The 17,536-nt window shown below is 38.6% G+C and overlaps 4 protein-coding genes across 9 annotated transcripts in view; 2 read left to right on the top strand and 2 right to left on the bottom strand.

The window, feature by feature from the left end:
- Dysb (dystrobrevin binding protein dysbindin) overlaps positions 1-1,341 on the bottom strand; it is a 21,911-nt gene extending 20,570 nt beyond the window's left edge. The window contains exon 1 of the mRNA XM_071705622.1: positions 1,219-1,341. The gene's annotated coding sequence lies outside the window, so the exon portion shown is untranslated. The remainder of the gene's footprint in view (positions 1-1,218) is intronic.
- Positions 1-9,967, top strand: part of LOC139772142 (uncharacterized) — a 12,586-nt gene extending 2,619 nt beyond the window's left edge. Inside the window, exons 1-9 of one of the 6 annotated variants that reach the window (XM_071705560.1) lie at positions 1,255-1,720; positions 2,323-2,774; positions 2,852-3,135; positions 3,380-4,591; positions 4,654-4,943; positions 5,686-5,775; positions 5,893-6,100; positions 6,205-6,306; positions 6,417-9,967. In XM_071705560.1, coding sequence (XP_071561661.1) covers positions 1,255-1,720; positions 2,323-2,774; positions 2,852-3,135; positions 3,380-4,591; positions 4,654-4,943; positions 5,686-5,775; positions 5,893-6,100; positions 6,205-6,306; positions 6,417-6,756 — 3,444 coding nt within the window. In that variant the 3' untranslated portion in view covers positions 6,757-9,967. Of the gene's footprint in view, positions 1-1,254; positions 1,721-2,322; positions 2,775-2,851; positions 3,136-3,379; positions 4,592-4,653; positions 4,944-5,685; positions 6,101-6,204; positions 6,307-6,416 lie in introns of those variants that run through there. The other 5 variants (XM_071705561.1, XM_071705559.1, XM_071705557.1 and 2 more) reach the window with 5 other exon arrangements.
- A 1,384-nt stretch (positions 9,968-11,351) lies between these two features.
- Positions 11,352-13,358, top strand: LOC139772159 (uncharacterized). The gene is made up of 3 exons (XM_071705616.1): positions 11,352-11,646; positions 11,764-12,063; positions 12,140-13,358. The coding sequence occupies exons 2-3, from the start codon at positions 11,773-11,775 to the stop codon at positions 12,719-12,721; spliced, it is 873 nt and encodes a 290-aa protein (XP_071561717.1). The 5' UTR covers positions 11,352-11,646; positions 11,764-11,772; the 3' UTR covers positions 12,722-13,358.
- Positions 13,359-13,448: 90 nt separating this feature from the next.
- On the bottom strand, positions 13,449-17,221 carry LOC139772150 (uncharacterized). Its single transcript, XM_071705586.1, has 8 exons — positions 16,712-17,221; positions 16,131-16,319; positions 15,192-15,823; positions 15,008-15,080; positions 14,531-14,675; positions 14,236-14,433; positions 13,810-14,022; positions 13,449-13,580 (listed from the first exon to the last, which is right to left on the bottom strand). The coding sequence occupies exons 1-8, from the start codon at positions 17,201-17,203 to the stop codon at positions 13,552-13,554; spliced, it is 1,971 nt and encodes a 656-aa protein (XP_071561687.1). The 5' UTR covers positions 17,204-17,221; the 3' UTR covers positions 13,449-13,551.
- Positions 17,222-17,536: the final 315 nt, after the last annotated feature.

The raw sequence follows: 17,536 nt of genomic DNA on the forward strand, positions 1-17,536 counted from the left end.
CGAAAAAGATCAATCCTAAATCCTCTTAATATTGATATGTTTCAAATATCGAAAATCTGTAATAAAATCATCTACATCCACTTTATAGATGTGCCTGATAGATGTGCATATATCAATATGAATTACGATTATTGTCTTGAATATATTTATCGCTATTTTATGTGAATATATAGGTTTATTCTCTCTTCCGATTTTTTCATTGATTTTCTGACATTCCCTTTTTACGATTCTTTGATAGCATTATACTTTATAATGATTACGAGTATTACTCTATGTTACTCTGTGTTATTTTGCGAACTATTTTAATTTTGTAATAAACTTTTCTGGACGTCGGTTTAGTGATGTAATTTATATCTCTGTGTTTCTGTTGTTTTGCACAAAGAAGTCTGTGTCTCTCTTTTTTACAATTTCATTACGTGTACTTCCTTGTAAATGTTAATTAATAAAAGTTGCGATATGAAAGAGACGATCTAATAAATTATGAAATTACGATTATCATCAACAGCTACAGCGTCTGATCTCGTTGCGAATTATTCAAGCGCTTTTTCAGCAACATCCTTTTTTCCTTTCGCCATATCTATCTCCTATTTCTTTAAATCAAGATTAACATTTAAAAATATTTCATATAATCTTTGATACATCTCGCAAATACGTATGTCACTTACTTAGCGCGTTTGTACATATTACCAAGCATTAGCATTATCTTCGATTTTCATCAACTCTCGTTCGACAGATACGTGCGCGAGAGCGTACTTATAGGAAAACGAAAATCCGTCTATGGCCGTTTCGGCGCCGAGCCGGCCGAGCCGCAAGCGAGCGGATCTCGCGTCGGCTGTATAGGTTAGGAATTTGTAAACACGCGGCAAGAAGCGCGCGCGTAATCGTATCGCGCAATAAACACCCGACGTCGCGTGACGAGGAGACGTTTCATCACGAACTCCGGTTTCTACTCTTCGCGCGCCGGTAGAGAACTCTCGTCGACGAGCACGACATTACCGCGAGCAGCGTGACAATCGCCATTCTGCCGTATTCGTTTACTTTACGGAGTAAACGCGCATTGTCCCTTGTTCTCCGTTTCTCTCAGAACATTTCGAGGCAAGGGCAAGCAACGCGAGCGAGCGGTTTACTTTGCTTGCCCGAAGGCCATTGTCTTTTTTTTCTTTTCTTTAGAAATTTTACAATGGATACGTCCTCCCTCTCAGGACCGCACTTTTGTACCTTGGGTGTCAACGAACTTGAAGCCCTAATCTCTGCATGTTTTCTTCTCGGATCTCGGGACGGGAAGAGCGTCGAGCGATCGATCCACAGTTAAAATTCGGTCGGTCGGCAAGAGAATTCTGGCGCTCCGCGAGCACTTTTTTGTTCTGGAGGGGAAGCTTACGGAACTCGCCGCGCGGCGGCGTCGCGCGCGAAGCACGCTGCAACAAGCTGCAACGGTGCCGCGCGACGCCGGACCGACCAATCGGCGGCGGGAAATCCGCGCGCCGATACGAAAGCGGCCAATGCGGCGCGCGCTTTAGCCCGCGTATCGATTGGCGAGTCGTGTTTTCAATTCTCGGGACGAAAGTGGCCGCAGGCCGAGACTCGAGAGCGGCCGCGGCGGCGGCAATTATTCTCCGGCGTCGGCCATTTTGCGCGAGGCGAGAGTACTTCCGTACCGCCGCGCCGATCACCGTCGCGCGTGCAGATCGCGCGCGTCGATTTGTTTACGCCGCCTCATGTAAATAAATATATATACATATATGTACACAACCGGGTACTCCGGGTAGCCGCGCCGTGTCGGTGTGAAAAGCGTCTCCTCCCCCACGACGTGAGTGCGCTTTCGCGCATAATCGTGGTCAAGTCGAGACTGTCGGTGTCGAGAGGCAGAGCCTCTCGAGCCTCGAGTCGCGAACGGGCGATTTGACACTGGTGACGGAAAACGGTATAAATCGTGGGTGACCTCGTTCGACAACGTCTCGCGGACGAAGAGGCCGTTTCAGTTTACCTTTGTCGACGTGCCATCTCGGTACGTTTACTGTCTGAATCTCTCTCTAGCTCTCTCTCTTTCTCTCTCCTATGTCTCTTTTGTGTGTCCTCCGTGCGCGTCCGTCTGTCTGTGTCTCTCTCTCTCTCTCTCTCTTTCTCTTTCTCTCCTTACTCCGCAAGGGAACGATGTAACTTCTGCGCACCAAACAAACTTTACACGCACGTAAGCGTGACGGTGTGTGTGCGCGCGGTGTAATGAAATAGAAATGCAGGCGCGCGAATACGACACGGGAAGATGTAACCTTCTTGGCAGGGAAGGTGAATAGTGACCGGGATCCATGCGTTCTGTTTCAGACGAGAGTGAGGACACTCCCAAATCGTCGGACGACAGCCTGAGTGGTCAGCAACTGGTGGATTGCGACATTTGCGGCGAGCGTTTCACCTCGAAGAAGCCGCTGCGCGTCCACATTAACACCCACCTGAGAAAATTGCGTATTGTCCTCAAGAGAGTGGCAAACCCGAAAGTGGTAAAGGTGAAGAAGGACACGTACTGGTTGGATCCCGAAAAGACTGGCTCGTTGAAGCTGACCCTAAAGAAGCAAAGCGTAGCCGATTCCTTGAAGCTCACCTTGAAGAAATCCTCGCAATCGGAAGATTTCACCGTAGTGAACAACAATTTTTACCCGGTCATTAAGTACTATCAGGAAAGAGACGTGGCAGGTGCTAAGGAAAATGATCCGAGAGGCGACAAGGCAGCGGAGAACTCGATCAATGAACCTTTTGAGAACGTGATGGTGGATCAACAAGTGAGTCTTTCTTTAGATGGGTGCGGTGTTGAAGCTGAAGATCTTTTCATTTTTTGTTTTTGTGATCTCACTTGCAGGATGATTACGACAGCGTCAAGTTGGACACCGACCCTCACAATCCACTGGAAGAGAATGAAAGACCGTCCGCAGATATCAACGAGAATGACTCTGATGTAGGGAGTGATATGGCAAATCCGTCTGAGAAGGATGATCAAAATGTCGATGATGCACAAAGTACCGATAACTTTGACAGTTCTGAGAAAAGGCTTTCGGAAACCGAAGATCACGAGGAAACGGATGCTTTGGAAGCGACCTGCAGGGAAACTATTGAAAACTTGAAAAAACTCGGTGAACAGTCGAGGTAGGTTGATAGATTGCGATATTTAATTAAGATGGAAATCCTCTTATTTAAGATTTATTATAATAGATGAGAATGCTAGAGTAGAATCGAGAAGAAAACGTGAAAATTACAAATTAACTTTATTTAGATTATTGCAAAGCTCTCCTAATATAATTTGTTAGCTTGTGTAAATATTTGGTAGCATTCGCATTTACACTGTTCATATTTCAGTCGCGATATCTTTCTGGATTTAGTTTTTTTATAGCTCCAGGTCAGCTAGTCAACTGATCGACAGTTCATCGGTGGAAGAAGAAGATGACAGAAACCACGAATCCAGCATGATACATAATCTCGAGCAGAATCCTTCCATCAGCATTAATCCGAAGTCTTTCACATTTTCCAACCATGCAACCGAACGCGACAATGAAGATAAGAACAGGGAGTCAACTGACGCGTCACAGACACAAGGTTTCAACTGGAATCAATTGTCCGCCGATTTATCAAACAAGAGCAATGAAGATTTCAACAAGGAAGATAGCGAACAACAGGGAGATAACGATGCGAACATGGACAACGCTGGATCAATTTTGCAGAGCTTTCTCATCGAACATCAGAGGCGTAATCCGAACGAGGTGTCGTTGTCGAATAATATGTCGTCCGGCGAAACGGCAGAATATGTGCCCCTTGAGAAATTGGCGGAGACCGTCAATACATGTCGTGTCTGTAATGAGAAATTCAAGGACATCGCGCATCTGGATGAGCATCGTAGCAAAGCCGGTCACTATCAGTGCAATATACCAGAATGCGCCAATCTCATCTTTCATTCAACGATGGAAGTGTCGATACATCGGGCACAGGTACACGGTACCCCGCTCTCGCCGAGCGTGAGCCAATTGTCGCCTCATCATTTGCCGTCGAACACAAATACATCACATTTGGGCCAAACCACACATTCGCCTCATGCCATTTCCGTTACACCCGTGGAGGTATCATCGACAAATGGTTCACATCACCTCAGTAGGACTTCGCCCTTAACGTCGCCGCATCAGACGAATTCACCGACATATAATGCGGCGGTAGCAGCAGCGGCAACGGGCGGTCCTACTGGCCAGCAAATGCAAATATCGCCGGTAAACTTTGAACAACTACCACCACCCGTACAACAACTGGCCCAGCAAGTGCAGCGTATGCCTCTTCCACAGACGCAAATGCCCCCTAGTCTTCCTCCAGGAGCCAACACAATGATACCTGCACCAAATTATTTCGTACAACCGCCAGGACGACCACCGTTGTACAGAGTACCTGGTCCACAAGGTATACAAGGTATACACTACCCACCGCACATGGCGCACTTGTATCAATATGGACCGAATCCATATTCTCAAATAGCGCCTCCTCCACAAATGCATCCCCAAATGCCTCAGCCAGTTCCACGGGGGCAACGATATCCGTCGGCATCTGTTGTTCAAAACAGCAGGTAATCACAGACCTCGCATACAGACGCGAACATCTTCATTAGGGGGTATCTTTAATTTTCAGAGCGCCACGATTACCACAAGCTACCGGTCCAGTTCCTCGCCAGCGTATGAAAAGGCCCCTGCAACAGACTATGCAGCAACAAAATAACGCTTCTGTGAAACAAAGGCGTATGGATGTTCTATTACCTGATAGAAACGAAGATGCAGACTGCCATGTCATAGCTCAACAGAAGAGAAATGACGGACTGCCTGTTATTCAAAATGTTCAGGGAGCCACCACGCAGCAAACCAGTAGAAACGATTCTACGATACATCTCACAGATTCAATCACTTTAAGTGTTCGGCAACCTGGTAAGTTTATAACAAAAGAGTACTCGATTGTAATCAGCCATTTTGCTCAACCTTTATTACTGCTTACATTTTTTTATGCGCCTGTGTAAAGTGCCTCTTCTATGAAATTTGGTTCCTGATTTTATTCAATAGTATTTTCAGTTGCTCTTACAAAAGAAAAAAAATACGTTTGTTATATTTGCAATTTTTTAATTTAATTTTAGTGAGAGCTGCTTTAAGGTTCCTGGGCTCTCGCTGCGGTCATGTGAGGTCGTAACGTCAGAGGCGAGAAATGACACGCTGAGATTTCTTGCGTGTAACTTCCAAGTAAAAAGATATACATAAAATAACACTTCAGATCACTTCAGCACACTTCAAAAATATTACGAGATCTACCCCTTTCCTTTCTACATAAGCCTGCATGACTAGGTTTCGTATAACATTTATTTGACTGTTTATTAACTGTCAAGGGAAAGGGCTAGACTTTCGAAGTGGGCTGAAGTGATATGAAGTGTTATTTTATGCAAATATCTTTTTATTTGGAAATGGCACGCAAGAATTCTCAACGTGTCACTTCTCGCTTTGGCCGCGGCGAATATCCAGGAGCTTTAATATATTTTTCCGTTTATTGTGTTTTGTTGCATACATTTGCTGCGATTTTATATAAAAGAACATGGATCTTTCAAAGGGAATCATTACATTACTGTATTCGCAGAAGGGGTACATTACAGTAAAACAGCGTTGTCTTTTTACTAATCTAAAGGTTCCATCCCAGCTCAAATCCAGAACACGTCAAACCAGGGGGGGAAGAAATCCGACGCCAAGGCAGTTGCAAATGTCCTCGCGGCTCGAGGTATAACCGTTACTCCAGCTGCAAATAAAAATAAGACAAGTGAACAAAACAAACAGCAAATACCCCCCCAGCAGCAGCAGAGGCCACCACCTTCACAGCAGCCTTTAAATGTTACAGCGCTCAATCTGAATTCTGCTATTTCTATCATACCAACTAGTTCACAAAGAAAGCAACAAGAACAAGGGCAGTTTGCTGTTCCGCAAAACAAGCAAAACAAATCGCCAATCAATGACCAAGTTGAGCGACCGCCGAGACCGCCGACCGTGGATCTTACGCAGGATATTCCACCACAGATGCCAGTGGTTAGACGAGGTCGGCCACCCAGGTGAGAATCGTCTATATCATCGCTTGTGTTGTTACATAATTGTTATTAGATTTACTAATCAACGAATTAGCTCGAAACATAATAAGATATTTATTTTTTTCCAGAGCATTATTAACGTGTCAAGTATGCGATAAAAACTTTCAAAATCAAGATATGTTGACGCAACATATGGCGACTCATCGAACGACCAGCAAACTGCTTCACAGGTGAGTTATAATTATCTCGCTCATGAGTTTTTTTTCCTTCGAATAGTTTTTTTCCTTCTAATTCCCTTGAACACGGGAATAGAACTGATTGATTCCTCTTGCTTTTTAAGGTGCAACCTCTGTCTAGCTCAATATCCCACAGTTCAGGCGTTGACAACGCACAAGCAGGCTTACCATAAAGAAGTTGATACCGTGGCACAAAACGGAGGCACGGAATTGGCTTTGCCGGTCGTGGATTTAAAGTCGCCGCATGTCCTAAATCGCTTGGCAAACTTGGGTATTCAAAGCTACATACCGTTGTCGCAGCTAAGTGCTCAAACTGGTGGTTACTTCGGCTTACCGATCATCACGATAGACGGCGCGAGAAATGCGAGCACCTGCAATCTGGGTGCGCTTGGTGCTACCTCCATATTAAGTCTTGGTCCTCTTAAGCATATATCGAACGGGTAACCGCGGACAAACTCGCATTCGGCCTACTCCACGTGTGCAATCACGCTCTTTAGTTATATCTTGTTCAAGTTGCTTTACTTGTTGCTGTATTGCCAATGACCATGACACATGAAGCGTCTTGATTTCTAAAGAGAAAACCGTGATATAGTTTAAGTAGAGTCGTCATAAATGCAACGTTTTATACATAAAGAATATATTGAAATATGTTCTTTATATAGGAAATATATGCGACATTTATTTGTGAATTTTTTTTAATTTTATTTTAAAAAGAAAATGGTTGACGACTGACTTAGACGTAAAATTTGTTAATTTATATTTGTAGACTTAAAGCAATACAGTATTCCTCGCATAAAAAATTTCTGATTCAAGTTATACTACATTTTGATAAAATAAGATTTTAAGACCCAGTTAATCTAGAAATTTAACCCTTTTGCTACGGCAGAGCGCTGGCCGAGGAAACGCTATTGTCGTACGGGAGAACCGCGAGTGTGCTTTGCCGCGGACAAAGTTGTACTTCGTAATGATGCGATCAAATTCATATCTTAACTTTATTTTACTTGTTATTGCTATAGATAAATGAACATTGTTTATAGCTTTGTTGTAATAATCCAAACAACACATGTGTCTAAGGATGCATTTTGAAATGTACTGACAATATTGAAAATTTACATAATGTGAATTATGGATTTCAGTACTATCAATACATTTCGGGATGCACCAAATTCATTCTTGAGATCTAAAAGATGCCTTACGTCGTGTCTAAAAGATGTGTTTCAGACATCTTCAAGATGCCTTTGAGATGACTTTGAGACGCTTTTGACACGTGTGTTGTTTGGAAATTTATTCTCACTTTAGTTTTGTGCACTCCAAATATCACTTGTGTATCATAGACATTGACTATTCGTAGTAGTAGCTCAGTACTCGGTGGATATGCACTGTGGCCATTCGTAGCTAAAGGGTTAAAATATGAGGTACATAATATATCGTTACAAAAGGAATCTTAAACCATGAATTATTTTGTATATTTTTTTTAAAATAAAGATATTAAAAATAGAAAAAATTTATCTGCTGAACTTACATGTTTTATGTGTATAAATTATTTAGCAAAAAGTAATTGCATAGCTAAATCTTTCTTTATTATTATCGCAATGCTTTAGCTTTAAGATGTACCTAATGAAAAATACAACTTTCTGTCATTGAAAAACTATACTGACAGTATCAAATATAAAATATTGGGTTGTACTACATAAAATTGTTGGTATTCAATCAGTTTAAAATCGACAGATGAATAAAATTTAAGATATAAGCTTGCAACACTATTGGGCTTTATAATTTTCTTTAACCATTGTATTGTTATTTAATCTTCTTTATAGAACTGGATAATATGGAATAAAAGACTTATGAATATTTTTTTATCTATATTTGAAATTGCAATATAATACTGCTCAAATAGAAACATTAATACGATTTTCAGAGAAAACTGTGTGAAATAAAATGTTAGTGAAATGATTATTCGGTGATGATTATATACTTTTACTCTGAGAATCCAAATCTCGCAAATAAATCTAGATAGTCCCAATTCCTAATGCTGATGATATTTTGATGGAATAAAACTTGTTTTTTTTTTAAATACAACATTTTTAATGGAATAACTTATTTGATCCGCCAGTGCGTAGATAAAAATAATAAATTCGAAATTTAAGCGACCCAACTGGCCAGTTCCTATTTATTTTACTCACGATGTTTTTATGTTGCCCAGTAAAAACAGCAATTTATTATGGTACAACCTAATACATGACAAAATATTTTACATGTGCAATATATGCGATAAATTGTGTCTGATATACCTAATCAGACAGAATTATTTTGACAGATAACAAAAAAATGATACTTGAAAAGAGTATATTGATAAAATTATATCTAATATTGTTATATCCATCTTAATGGATTTACTCACTTTGACTGTTTGTGCGCCGGGCGACGGAATTTTGAGGATAATTAAAGGAAATTAGATAGATAAAAAAAATTAACATTTTTATGTTAAAAATATATATAATTAAATATTTTTTTGTATTCTTTACAAGAATACAAGAAATATTTTTTTGTATTCTTTACAAGAATACAAGAAATATTTAATTTCTTCATACAAAATGTTTACCGCCACATATCTCTGCATTTTTAATTGAGTGTAGAACTTCCAAAAATTTGATCTGAAATTGTATTACTGAAAAATCTGTATTATTTATTAGAATCTGGCAAAGACACAAATTTTAACATTTTGGCTTTCTAAAAAAGTCATGAACTTTCGGAAAGAAGAACTAATATTTTTAATGTCAAAATGTATAATTAATTCAATCCTTAACGTCTTAAAAATATATTCTCTCAATTAACAGTCAGGGTGAGTAGACCCTTTTAAAAAGATTACAATTCTTGAAACAAACAGCGTTGATACGTTGATGAGAAAACTATCTCAATTTTTTAATGAGAAAAGAAAGCTTTTATTTTGCAATTGTCAAAATATCAAAACACAACTTACTAATTTGTACATACATTTTGTAAAAAGAAAGACAAAAGTGATTAAAAATATATTCCTTTATACTTAAGAAATGTTTTATAAAGATATCATATATACGCATCATATATCATATGTAATCTTTATTTATTATCATTCCTATTAGTTACATTGTTACATGCAAATAAGTATTTTCATTCTTTATATTACCACACTTTTTCTATATCTTCATAATATACTATTATACTTATTCTTTACGTATATATTATATCATTCTTTATATTAATTTATACACTTTAAATAAGCAGCCATCTGTCTGTCGAATTTGTAGAAACTATCATCGCGAGCGACTGATAATGAGATATTAAAATGTTGTATATGTGTGTATAATAATAAAAAGAATAATGTATATATATATATAATATATATATATATGAATATTTCCGTCGCAATCCGAATGTACAAGAACAGTTGGGCATTGTATTGTTCACCTTCATTTTTAAGCGAAAACTCTTAAAATATATTTAAATGAACACATTTAAATGATTTTGTTCCTTTGTAGTCGAATACAAAGCGAGATTCCGAGACGTTATTTAATCTCTCCTTTCACATGTCTAAAAACATTTTGGCTTTATTAGTTCCTCGAACAATTCACGCCGTTTAAAGGAGAAAAATAATATAGACATGTTACTTTTTTTATTCGACTCTTTTATTGTAATTTCCCTACCCATTAGCACTATAAAATCACACATCAATGATATCACTTAATATTCATCTCTTATAATTATTCTGTACATAAATGTATTGTAAGGTACGGTTATTAAAAAACGAGATATTTCATATTTTATGTAAAAATGTGTTAGCATATATAAATTATAAAATATATCGTAAACTATTGATTTTTTGATAACTTTAATACTTCTACATGCAGAATACTAAAACTAAAAGAATCATATTGTGTAAAAAAAATCATAATTTTATTTAAAAACGTGGCGATGACTATATGACTTAAAAAAATCGATTTTTTTTTCGAAAATTAATTACAATTATTTGTCCCCCTCCAGACCATGCAACTTTTGTCTGAAATATTTTTGCCTACTGAACTCACACAGAGTTTTCGAAATATTAACTTTAAGCTCGATTCAACTTACTTTTTATCTTTTTCTAATATCCATTTCTATCAATGCAAATTAACTTTAATTTCAGTTTAATTTACTTTTTATCTTTTTCTAATTTAAAGAAACTATTCGTTTTCACGTAAAGAATTTTTAATCTATTATATACGTACGCCGCGGTCTTATTACACTTTTAAAAGTTCCTTATGTGATGTGAAAACATCTAATTCTTAGAATTAGAAAAAGATAAAAAGTAAATTAAACCGAGATTAAAGTTAATCTGCATTGGTAAAGATAGAGAAAAATAAAAATTAAGTTAAATTAAGATTAAAGTTAATTGTATTGGTAGAAATGGAGACACACACATAAAAGCTAGTAGTTGCGATAAAGCAACTAACAGTTTTTATCATCCAAATACATTTGCTCGGCGAACAAGATAACTTGGCCAGTCTGAAAGAGATATTTATGCGCGCACATGCTCGATTGTCCTGCGCGATGATAGACTAGGCGGAGCATATGTTCTTTATATCAATGAGCTATATCTCGCTTAACGAGCTGGAGAGGGGAAGGCGTTTATTTACATGCGAGTAAATCATTGGGCAGGCTTGTCTGTTGACATGCGCGCAATTCATATTAAACATTAATAAATTACTTGTTTCTTCGGATTGAATTATCAACATGTAGAATGCGCGCGCGCGTAGGTGTAAATAGAAATAAATTTCTCCGAGTGAAATATGTATAGTAAAATAAATTTTTAAAAATTTTTTATCAATGAAGAATCAGTCTTTTTCAAGCTACTATTATATTTTCTAACGCGCTAAAAATTTAGCGTAAAACATCGTGTAAATTTTGCTGATTTTTACGCCTGTTTCGGCTGTTTCAGGCCTACTTGAATTGCTGCTCCGGGCCTCCGGGCTCCGGCAGCGATATCTCTGGAGAAGCCGGAGAAGGCGCAAGCGCGTACGCAAGTTTTTCAAGCTGCGCAAAGCCGACCGCTTGATGGCAGCATGCTCCCTCGTCAAAATTGTCAAGTGCAGAAATTGGATCGTGCCGATCGGCTTCTACAACTATCCTCGATTCACACGTTTATTTCAGCGGTTAACACTTGTATTTTTGAGAATGTGATCTTTAACAATGACAGTTCACGTGTGTTCGACATTCGAGGCACTCGTCAAGCATTTATCCGATTTTCTTGTGACATTGAAACAATCGATAACTATTATGTCGACATAATACACGCCCGCTCCTTTTGTCATTATCCTAGTATGTATATGTATAGGAATGTAACATTGATAGTCGTAGATTTGTTCTTCACGTTTTATACATATCTGAAGATTATACCATGGTTGACTTCACCATTGGCAAATTTTTATATTTCAGCCCAACAGAATGACTTCCAGCACTCTTACTGCGAGAGCGGAGGAATACTTTCACAGTATAAATCCTATAGCTCGGAGGATCGGCGAGGATATAACTGCAACGAAAGAGGCCTACGAGGGGCTATGGAACACCCTGAGTTCAGCGGAGCGCAATCAAGCCGTCAACGAGACTATAATTCAGCCCGAGGTAGCGTTGAAGTACACCTTGAAGAAGGTCGAGTTAACCAAAGAGTTACCTGAATGGTATCCGAACCTTCGCATACAAACTGGAATGAAATATGTCATAGACGAAACCGGTTCTGTGAGTACAGTAGGATCGTTGATACTTGCGGGAAAAATTTGATAATAAACTGACAACTTTTTTCACTGTGTTACAGACATTACGATGGCGAGACGAGCACTCGGCGCCATTTTCATTTATGACTCAATCGCAGATGAATCTTAATCTGATAGACACTAGCGAAGATATGAAGTCTAGATCGATGAGGACCCACTTCGGAGAATTACCGAATTTTTCTAGTCCCGTGAAGGCACAGAGAAACAATTGTTCGCTAAGCGATAGTTACAGTTCCGCACATCAAGTCAGTTGTTATCCGCCGGATTGTTACACCAGCAGTCTATTCGAGAACGATCAATGCAGCGACTTACTGACGAATGAAATGGACAGCGAGCACTCTGACAGTATATTTGCTAAACTGATCAATAAGACCTCTTTATTGAAGTTACAAAGCAACATCGAGGACGATATGGAGAGTTTGGTGAGGGATTCCGATACGGATAAAAGTCAGTCAAATACCTTGGTGGTGACATCGCGAACGAAATCGAGCGACATAAACGAATCGACCGCTCTGTTAGAGACACCCAGCTCTTACAGTAGCTTTCAGTCATCTCAATTGAACCAAGAAGAGGAAGAGAGGAGTATACCAAAGACTGGATTTGAGTTTCTCGATAATTGGTAAACTCATTCCGTAAAAGAAAATAATTCAATTTTTTTAATGCTCTTCTATTACATAAAAGATATTCCCATATATTCTAAGAATGAACTCTAGTTCGATGCAGATGTTCGAGCAATATATTTAATTAGGTACTCTATTGCTATATGTTTTATGAAAATATGCATGCGTGTGTTTTGCGTAAAAGTCAGAGTATATTTATAAAAAGAGATGGAATATTTTTTACTATATAGTCTTTGATAAGATTTTTTTATATCTATATTTTGTACCTTATCTCATTTGTACTGTACTACTGGAGTATTACCATTTACATGACAGATGATTCAAAGAGTTAAATAATGAAGACTGAAAAAGAATAATTTCCAAAGATATGTTCTCAGAAGATTTAATTTTACGTAGATCTCGATAGACTATATCGTGTATCCTCTGGATATCGAATAACATAGTTGAGATTTTTGTTACCTTTTTTATAGCATTGTATTTTATAATATAAAAATATATAATAAGTGCTTATGAGCAGATAGATATGCTTAGTGCATTTTGCAAGTATCTGGTCACTATTTACAAGCAATAATTTATCTCTTGAAAAGATTTATGTAAACTGTCTTTTCGATTGTGTATCAATATATGTGTATCACATGAATGCGCTATAACTTACTTCCCATACATACATACATATTCATAATATGTGCCTATTAATATTAATTATATTACAAATCACAATTTGCTTTTTGTGTCTGAAGAATTTCTTCGGTTCAACTCATCGACATAGTCTTCTCGCGCAAAAGAACCTCGATAGTCTTTCAATTTTCTCTCAAGAAAATTCGTTGAACCTCTTAAGCAGTCCAAAATCCGGACAACCAAACTGAAAACATCAGATCGCAAAGCCTCTTTATTTGTTTTTATTAACGTGAACACCGTGTGTAGTAAAGAAAACAAATTCTTTTTACAAATGATTTTGTACTTAGAACGATATTAAAAAATAAAAATAAGAAAAAGTGATAGCGGGGAAGTAAAGATATTCTGACGACAGATATTTCAATATTTTTCACACTTACAATTAGTATATTCTTAGATAATTGATGCTGTTATACCTTTAGTGCCGGGCGACTGTATGATCGTTATATTTTCGTCACCGCTGCCGTTCTGGGCGATTTCGGAGGTCCGATAATAGTCGAGCACGTTCCTTCTTGTTTGGGAGAACGAGCAGATACCATGCAGTTCCGTCGCTTTCATTATTCGTCTGGCCTCTGATTTGCGCTCGAAGGGTGACATCAGTATCAGACGCCGCTTCAACGATGTTCGAACTGAGACTTAAAAAATCAATGTAGCAATAATAATTTTGAAACCACTTCCTTATTATACAGCTTATTGGTGTACTACAGCACTTCATTTTATTTAATAACAGGTTTTATCTATTATCAATATAATACGAGTAATTTCATCATGCATTATTTCTTGTGCCTCTGCCATGCTTTATCTCTAATACTTTTTTGCGATGTTACTAATAATTGACTCACCACTCGTATCAATTTTATCTCCTGATGCACCCTTACATATGTTTTTCGATTCCTTCGACGATCCGTCAGTCAATGCAGATAAACTTTTTGAAACAATGGCTGCTTGACGATTACTGTCACTGCACGGCGATTCGTGACAGACATTCGGCAAGGATTTGCCCTTCGGCTTCAACAGAGTGATTTGTGGAAAACAAGAACCTAAGAGATCGTTATTTAAAACATTATTTTTATCGAAGAATATTAAACTTTATCTAACATCTATTATATATAGTAATTTTAGAAACGCCATGTTTACGCTTCTTCCCCGAATGTCCTTTCATGGAACTGCAGTGTCCGTATTTCGGACATCTTTGTCCATCGAGACAATCTTGATCCATCGAGCGCTTTTCGTCTCCCACATTGCTATTTCTATACTGTTCCATCGCTTGACGTTCCAATTCCTGCAATACCGTAATGTAAATATCAGTATAATAATTAATAATATTCCAAAATATGAAAATAGTTGAATGAAAACGAATCGAGAAGAATGCATTTATGAAATTAAGCATCCCATTTCCGGCGTCGAGAACTGATTGAAAAATTGCTTTCTTTCTGCTGCAAAATGTCGTTTGGTAAAAAGAAATCACAATAATTCAGCTTATTCGGATTAAATCCGATCTCTGATATTGATGACGAATCTATAAGATCAGACGACTCTTATATTCTTGCCAATTCTTTTCGATTCACCTTTGGCGGAAATATCTAGTCATGAGATTAATATTTGGATCGTTACCTGATATTTGAGCGCCAACGACTCCTCCGAGTTCCTGTATTGTTCCATCGCTTGCTGTTCGAGCTCGTCGTATCTGAAAACCCACAAAACACTCAAATTGCAGGTGAATTTGATTAGAAAAGATGATTACCATGTCAAACCAACCGAAGTTTTAAAACTAAATCGGCAAATAACTTCAACGTACCTTTTCTCGAAGACGTTATCCAGGACCGTTTCGTTCGAGGCATTCGTCAGAACATCTCTATAAAGCGGCCGCTTCGTCCTCTTGTCCTTCTTTTCGGTATCCGAAACCCTGTATCTTGAGCTCTCGTTCTCAAAGAATCTGTCCTTCAATCTGCATCTTGAGCTTTCGTTCCCAAAGATTCTATCTTTCAACCGGAACGAAGTTTCAGACGACCTTTGTTGGGCTTGCGGTGATGATTCGGCAGCCGTTTTCCAGCTGGTACCGGCTCCTCTGCAATATTCGTACTTCTCCTCGAAGCTGCGCAGCTCGGACACGAGGGTGTTTACAGTTACAACTTCCTTCGTTTTCTTCGCACAGTGATCCCTGTCGAACCATTGTACCTGCACGTTGTGACTGGAGGTTTTCAGGCTCTGTCTGGAATCCAGAAGAAAAGGCTGCTGAACAGCGGGCTTTGAGTGGCCGCGTCGCGTCTTGATGCTGTTCTTCGTCAGTAGTATGAGATTGTTGAAGTCAACTCCTTGATTCTTCCGTTTCAGCAGCGGTTCTTGCTGGTACAATTCCATCGGTCGTTGATACACAGGTATGGGTGTCGTTGAACTCGGCTGAGTACAAGGCAAAAATTTCTCGTACATCTGCGAAATTATGATTCAAACCCGTTATGCGTAGTTTTGTGAGAATTTCTAATAATAACGGGAATATACCATATGGCATTATCAATTTTAATTCAGAATAATTAATAACAATTGTAATATGAAAAATAGGTGTTATATAAATTCCTTTGTCTTCCCCTCACTCTTTCTTCTCAAATATATGGATAATAATTATATTTTAGAACAGTTAATAGATTAATTCTTCAAATTTTTTCTGACTTCAATATCTTAATTTTATTTTATATAAAAAATATATAAAATAAATCTTTTTTATAGAAAAAAAAAATACCTGCAAAGGACGATGGACAATTGCAGCATCGTGAATCGGTTGCAGCGGCGTGCAGATTGACAGAGGTGACGAAGAAGACGCTGTCAACTGTAGCTGCATCGGTGGTGCTACTCTCTGGATCCATTCCTGTGGCGAACGAAACACGTTCGCCTCTGTGTGTGTCGCTGGTAATATGGACACCCTGGCGTTCTGTTCGCAAAGAAAAGTTGCATAGCTAAAAGGTTTTATATTTTAATGATCACTTTATATTAATAATCAATTGTGAAAATTATTTCGCGCTAAATCTTAATTTTAGCGTGATATGACCGTTTTTCTTCCCGAATACAATGCAGCCAGGTTTTGATTGCGTCGCAGTTTTTGATCACTATATGGCCGCGATCAAGAAATACATTCGGCGTCAAAGTTCTTTCTGACTGTGATGAAGAGTTTATCTTAACATTCATGAAGGTACATTTCGCAAATTACGATTCTATATACATTTTATGTAGCGTCCTATGTACGAGAGTTTGACTAATTTCTTTCAGAAACATCTAAGTGCGACCTTCATACAAAATTTATTTTCCGGCAGGCCGTACGTTTACCGGAAAAATGGTCGCCGCGGCCTCCTGCTGCGGCCTGTTGTAAGGAAACAGCTCGTTCTGGTAATTCCTGTCATTTAACGACGGGAAGTAGCGTATCTGGCAAGCCTTGCGCTCCTTGTCGTTGTTCAGGCTGTAAGCTATCGGAGGTAGGTTCGATTTCGGGAAGAATTCCGGCACTTCGGCGCTCAGAACTGGTGGCGGCGGCGGCGGCGGTGGCGATGGTAGAGACGGAGGTGACAATAGCGGTTTCCGTTGATATTCCGCTCTCAGGATCAAGGGTTGATACTGTAACGCACAATAGAATTGCTGATGATGTTGGGCAGCAGGCTGCGTCTGTCGCGCGACACGCGATTGCTGGCTCTGCTGATAGCATCGCTGTTGTTGCTGCTGTTGCTGTTGCTGCTGATGATGCTGCTGATGATGATGCTGAAACTTCTCTGGATTCCATATGTCGCGCACGGCATCGCTCTCTATGCAGGACTGCAGCTGCATTTCCGCAGCGGTCTCGACGGTGTATCGGCGATGACGGGCGAACGTTCTCATTGATTTCTCACGAAACTCTAACAGCGCACAATACATATAGTAAGGGATAAAAGATGCGTATAAGACGATAGCATCGAAATTTTTGAACTCAGAAACTAATTTTGAGATGTTGAATCATTTTATGCGTCTTGCATATTTTCAATATTTCGACAAGAATTTATATTGCCAGATTATGTTTGTAATATTTCGAATTAAAGATTGATTTTAATCCTTTCGTCGCAAAAGGTGTTTAATATACGTGGAAAAAGATTTTCAAAAACCATTTTTAAATATCTAAATAAT

Source organism: Temnothorax nylanderi, unplaced genomic scaffold (assembly GCF_030848795.1).
Source record: "Temnothorax nylanderi isolate EJ_2023f unplaced genomic scaffold, tnyl_v1.0 TNYL_tig0047_pilon, whole genome shotgun sequence".
Lineage (NCBI taxonomy): Eukaryota > Metazoa > Arthropoda > Insecta > Hymenoptera > Formicidae > Temnothorax > Temnothorax nylanderi.